We start from the raw sequence: 6,000 nt of genomic DNA, 5'->3' as shown, positions 1-6,000 counted from the left end.
AACAGCTGCCACACTGGTGTCCAACATGGCTAAAACACACTGGCAAAGAGCTGCTCTTGCACGGACGAGAGCTATTGGCTTTGCCAATGCTTGGAGTTGTTGGTGGTGCAAGAAGGTGGACGCATGCGCAAGTATACCAGAGTTGTAATTTAATGAGCTCTTAACGACTAAGGCTTCCGAGTACTACTGTCTGTGTAGTTTGCGGGAAGATAAACGCTAATTGTATTTCATGGATCAGGATGACGGGCATTAGAGGTAGAAAGCCACCGGAGATTACATTTTTACCTTATTATATCAATGAATGAATGGTGAAGGCAAGTTCTAAACAAACAATTCAACGTGTCGTCCCTTTTCTATGTCTACTCCCCACGGGGAGTAGTTTTGTAATTTGAAACCCGGAAATAACTCTGTCTCAGAGGGTAGCAGTGAAAGAAGATAGTGTTGCACTAATCTTGTGCTTTATCTTGTGATGCTGGGCCGGGGTGCTGAAGCTCGGTGATCGCTCTGCGCTACCTTCAACATGCTTCTTCACGTGCATATCCTGGGAGTGGTGCTTTATAATGTATATGCTGCTGCGGGGGAAGACGTCACTCTAAAGCCCAGCCCGCCTGACACTAAACCGGTGAGGCTCTTCACAGAGGAGGACCTGGCGAGGTACAATGGGCAGGAGGTGAGTGCGACGCCTGCTCCTGCAGACAAACTATACCCACGCGCGTCTCTGTCTCTTAATAAAGTCCGTCTGCAGCCCCAGATGTATCTTTTAGAAAGTGTTTAATGCATGCCAGTTTTTCCGCTGCAAGAAGGAGACGTACGATTTTCATATCAAAAATGACTTTCCTTCCTTCGCCTTTCTTACGCTGGGCAAAATCCTCCTGTTAACGTAAAAGGAAAATTACTCCCCGCCCCCCGAATTTTTCTCAATCTCCCTTATTCCAAATGTTTGAAAAGTAAACAAAAATGTCTCTGTTATTGGTTTATAACAATAGATACTTGGAAGAGAGTTGTTTAAATATTTATTTTTGAAAGTTTTATATTAGCATGGACGAGGCATCAGCGGGCGTCGGTACTTATGTATGTGGCATTTCTATAGAGTAAACCTACGCAAAAGGCAGCGGGGCACTGTACAGGGTCAAAGACAAGCATGCAGTCAGCAAGTGAAAGCATAGGCATATTGTTTTCTAAATTGTTAATGCATTGTGATGTAGTGTTCTTTAGCGAGGTGCGTCTTACGCTCTTTTCTTAGGGTTGAGCCTGCGTAGGATGCGCTTGTGCATGCGTATTGCTTGCAGGACGCTGTAGTAGTTAGAAAAGGGCTCGGAGCCCCGCCCATGTCACGTCAATGTCTTTCATTGGTTCGTGGGCTTGCCTTTTAAAATCTGCTTGCTTTCATTAGTGGAAGGCATGCATACGTCATGCTTTTTCTGGTCGTTAGCCCACCTCGAGCACAGCGACCAAGTACTGAAAACATACGAGGCTCGCTGTTTTCCGTCCGGTTTGTGGACTACTTTTTCTCTTTATTTCGTAGGCAGCGCGAACTCGCATGTTTAGCAGCGTGATCGCGCTTGTTTTTTTTCTCCATTTAACGAGGCACTAAAAGTCTGATTTGGAGTTTACAACTGCTAATAGCTCTAACTCTGAGAAATGCGAGACCCGTTGCATTGCAAATTCTTGTTTTAATTGGATCTGTGTTGGGGCAGTCATGATGGATACAGGGATGTTTTTCCAGTTGTTGGGTGCATAGATGAAAACAAGCATTGGCAAAGCACAGCTGGCAAGGTTTCAGATTGCTATGTGTGACATTTTCATAATTTCAGTGTAATTATGAGTGACATTTCAACGACTATGAGTGACACTGCAAGCAAAATCAAGCGATGAAGATGAGGGTACCACATAAATATCGTAATATATCAAGAATTCTATACCTCCTGTTGTACACCAGCGCCACCTTGTGGCCTTTGATAAACACTACTGTGAGCTTACCTAGCAAAGTGAGAAACTGGAACAAGAAGGTTTTACCTGCTTCAGACTTCCGTGACCATATCAAGCATTGTGGTAATGCGGGAAAATGACCAGAGATGCGTTATTGTAAAGCGAGATGCGTTACACTTGGCAGGGCTGCAAAGCCAATAGGTCTCACCTATACAAGAGATGTTGGCTTTGGCAATGTGTTTTGCCACATTTTACACCAGAGTGGCTTCTGTTCAGTATGGCTTAAAGTTAATGGCATGGAGTAGAGTGGATTTGTTGGTGTGTTGTAGGGGGCGTAGAGTGCCGTTGAGTTCAGTGGCAGAGTGTCGTGGAGTGGATCGAGGTAGTGGGGTGGACTGGGTTAGAGGGGGATGGAATGAGTGGAGTTGGGTAGATTGTTGTGGTATGGATTGGACTGGAGTGGATTCGAGTGGGGTAGATTAGATTGGATTGGGGTGGGTGGTTGGATTGGAGTGGTAGTGGTGTGGTGCATTGGATTCAGGTGGGGTGGATTGGAGTGGGAAGGATTGGATTGGAGTGTATTGGCATAGGGGCATGATGGATTGGAGTGGGGTGGACTGAACTGAAGTGGGATGAACCGGATTGGGATACAGTGGGGTGGATTGAAGTAGAGTGTGGTAGATTGGAGAAAGTAGGGTGGATTGTAGTGGGCTGGGGTAGATTGGATTGGAGTGGTGTGGATTGAAATGAGGTGGATTGGGGTGTGGTGGGTTGGATTGGTTTGGGGTGTGGTGGGCTGCTGTGGGATGGGATGGATTGGAGTATATTGAGTTGGAGTGGGGTGGATTGGAGTACGCTGGATTGCATTAGGGTGGAGTGGATGGATTGGGTTAGAGTGTGGTGGTCTGAACTGGGGTTGGATGGATTGAAGAGGAGTGAATTGGATTGGCGTGAGGTGGATTGGAGTGGGTTAGGCTGCATGGATTGGATTGGAGTGGGGCAGATTATTTTAGATTGGAGTGGGGCAGATTATTTTAGATTGGAGTGGGACAGATTGTTTTGGATTGGAGAAAGGCAGGTTGTTTTGGATTGGAGTGGGGCATATTGGAGAGGGGCAGGTTGTTTTGAATTGGAGTGGGGCATATTGGAGTGGGGCAGATTGTTTTCGATTGGAGTCAGGCGGATTCGAGAGAGACAGAATGTTTTGGTATGGGGAAGACTGTAGTGGGGTGGATTGGAGTGGGGCAGATTACTTTGGATTGGACTCGGGCAGGTTGTTTTGGATTGGAGTGGCATAGATGGATGTGGGGCAGATTGTCTTGGATTCGAGTGGGGCAGACTGTTTTGGATTGGAGTGGGGCAGACTGTTTTGAGTCGGGTAAATTGAAGTGGAGTAGATTGGAGTGGGGTATATAGTTTTTTGATTGGAGTGGGGCAGATTATTTTTGATTAAAGTGGGGCAGATTGTTTTGGAGTGGTGCAGATTGTTTTGGATTGGAGTGGGGCGAACTGGATGGTGGCAGATTGAATTGGGGTAGGTTGGGAGGACTGGAATGGGGTGAGTGGTTTGGATAGGTTGGTGTTGGGTGAGGTGGGGCGGATAGGAGTGGTGTGGATTGGAGTGTACTGCACAATTATGTGTTAAAGCTTCTTTTCAGAAATTACACATAATAAAGAAACAATGTTGCTTTGCAATATTTAGAACAAGATAATTGTCATCGTTTGAGAACAGCGCCCACAAGCAAAAACAAAAGAAAAACCATGAGTTCAAAGTGAGGAACGACGACTTGACAAAATAAAAGAAAGTTAACTATAAAAAATAAAACTTTGCAATTTTGTTTGTCCTGCTGGGCACGTTTTTTCCAGTCACAAGCCTTCTGCTTGCAGGGCACTAGAAGTTCAAAAGAACAAAATAATAGTAGTAGTACCTTAGTCAAATCAGGAGCAGCGTATGGTACTGATGAAGTTGAATAAATCAGTGCTTGGTCCCTGCCCCACAAAGAGGAACAGAAATGATGTTTGACCTGAAGTGAAAAATTACAATGCTGTAAAGAAGAGTGCCAAACAAGCCAACAAACGGTAAGTGACAGGTGGGCCCCAAGCCCTTTATTGTACACAACAGTCTCGCAAGCGAGATGCATGCCCTAGCGCATGCACATGCAGGCTCAACCCTAAAAAGGACTGTAGCCTTTTTTTTGGCCTTTTATATAGCACAAATTCAACTTGAAGGTATTGGATTGCTTTACTTGAGCACGTGTACATTACACAAGGTCAAATTAATATTTTTTTAAGGCACAGGGAGATTAAGGGATTTGCCCCGAATCACAGGATGTTTAACCGACTCTGAGACTCAAACCTGGTTATTCAGTCCCAAAGTCAGTAGCTCTGGCCATAACAGCACATCGTCTCACCTTACACTCCTCAGTCTGCAGTGTGATTATGTTCTTATAACAGGGGTGCAGAGAACCACCAGATATGGTGAACTTGTTAGCAAGATTAGCAAGGGGTGCAGATCATGATGGCTTTGGAAATGAAGCAGCTTGTTTGAAAGATAATGTGGGGTGACAGCTGGAGCAAATGGAGTTCCATCAGGGTGGGGGTTGAAGTGTTCATGTTTTTTCATGCCCTGGATGAGAGGCGTTGCAGAATGTAGAATGCCTTTGTGGGCTACCAGTGTGTGTCTGGAAATCCGTGGAGCATGATGTTCTCACCATACAGATTTGAGGGTATGAGGCCAGATCCTAATTCACTCTCTGGATGAAACAGTTTCACTTTAGAGAAGAGAAATGTTACCGGGCTGTCTTTTTCTTTCTGTTTTTTTGTCTGTGTGTTCCTTGAGAGTGATGTGGTGTCCAGGGTGAATCTAAGCGATTTGTCATTTAGTGAAAGTTGTTGTTTCAAAATGTCAAGGCTTAAGTCATTGAGCTAGGGTTGTACTGTTCTTTGTTTGTTATTTTTGACAAATAGCTGGAATTCTGTCTTGTTTGGGTTGTGCTTCAGATAGGCGCTGGACGGCCAGGTCTGGATGACGTGCAAGCAGTGTTTTAGGCATTAATTGTCTAAAGAGGAGGCAATTTTGAAGTAGAGTTGTCTGTAATTTATATATTGGTGAAACGTGATCTTCATTGCTCTCGGAGGAAAGCACCATCAAAATTCATATTTACGTTGAAGATGACAGGGGGCAGTATGGAACCCTGGGGGGACTCTGTAGGTTATATGGATCCTTTGGAACTTGGAGTTGCCCATGTGAACTAACTGGTGACTACTGCAAGGGAGGAGGAGAACCAGTGAAGGACACAGCCAGTGAATCGCATGTAAGACTCCAGGGTGCACATGAGGGCGAACCCTGTTCAAGGCAGCTGGGAGGTCCAGCAGTATGAGGCAGCATCATATATGATGTGTAAGTTAGCAATCTCTGTGCTGCAGCGTAGTCTGAAACCAGACTGGTAGTCCTGCAGAAGATGTTTAGCAATAATGTGGTCTTGGGGTTTAACATAGACTGCTTTTTCAATGATTTAGCCGATGAATGGTATGCAAGTGATGGGCTAGTAACTGACAAGGTCATAAAGGCCTAGAATAGGTACTTTAGGAGTGGGATCATCTAGCTGTCTCTTTTGTTTTTTAGGAAGGCGCTTTGTGTACAAGAAGTATTGATAATGATGAGCCATGGTTAGAGGGTGTTCCCAAAGAGCTTCGGTGAGGGATGAGGGTAAGATATCCTCTTCATCAGTGGCTTTGAGGTAGTTGAGTATGTCAGCGAGATCTGCAAGAGATAGGGCTTTGAAGGATGGCCATGTGGATTGAGGAATAGGTGGATCCGGCAGGGGTTGTTGCCGTGATTTATTTTCTTGAAAAGCATTCTGCTTGTGTTGGTGGCTTTATTGATGGTGTTGGTATAGTACTTTGCTTTGGCTGACATTATGAGCTGTCCGCTTGTTCCACCGAGGAACTTCAGTATCATCAGGAGTTCAGTTTTTCTTCCATTTTCTTTTCCTGTCTGTGAATGGATAGTTTATTGTCAATAAGGTCTTTAGAGTACTGGTGTGCTGGAAGCTGTCTTGCACATGTATG

General features: G+C 45.0%; 1 protein-coding gene across 1 annotated transcript in view; it reads left to right on the top strand.

Moving 5' to 3' along the window:
• The first annotated feature begins 392 nt into the window (after positions 1-392).
• NENF (neudesin neurotrophic factor) overlaps positions 393-6,000 on the top strand; it is a 78,707-nt gene continuing 73,099 nt past the window's right edge. Inside the window, exon 1 of the mRNA XM_069233923.1 lies at positions 393-670. Coding sequence (XP_069090024.1) covers positions 521-670 — 150 coding nt within the window. The 5' untranslated portion in view covers positions 393-520. The remainder of the gene's footprint in view (positions 671-6,000) is intronic.

This window comes from Pleurodeles waltl, chromosome 5 (genome assembly GCF_031143425.1).
Source record: "Pleurodeles waltl isolate 20211129_DDA chromosome 5, aPleWal1.hap1.20221129, whole genome shotgun sequence".
NCBI lineage: Eukaryota > Metazoa > Chordata > Amphibia > Caudata > Salamandridae > Pleurodeles > Pleurodeles waltl.
This window is presented reverse-complemented; position numbering and strand designations above follow the sequence as displayed.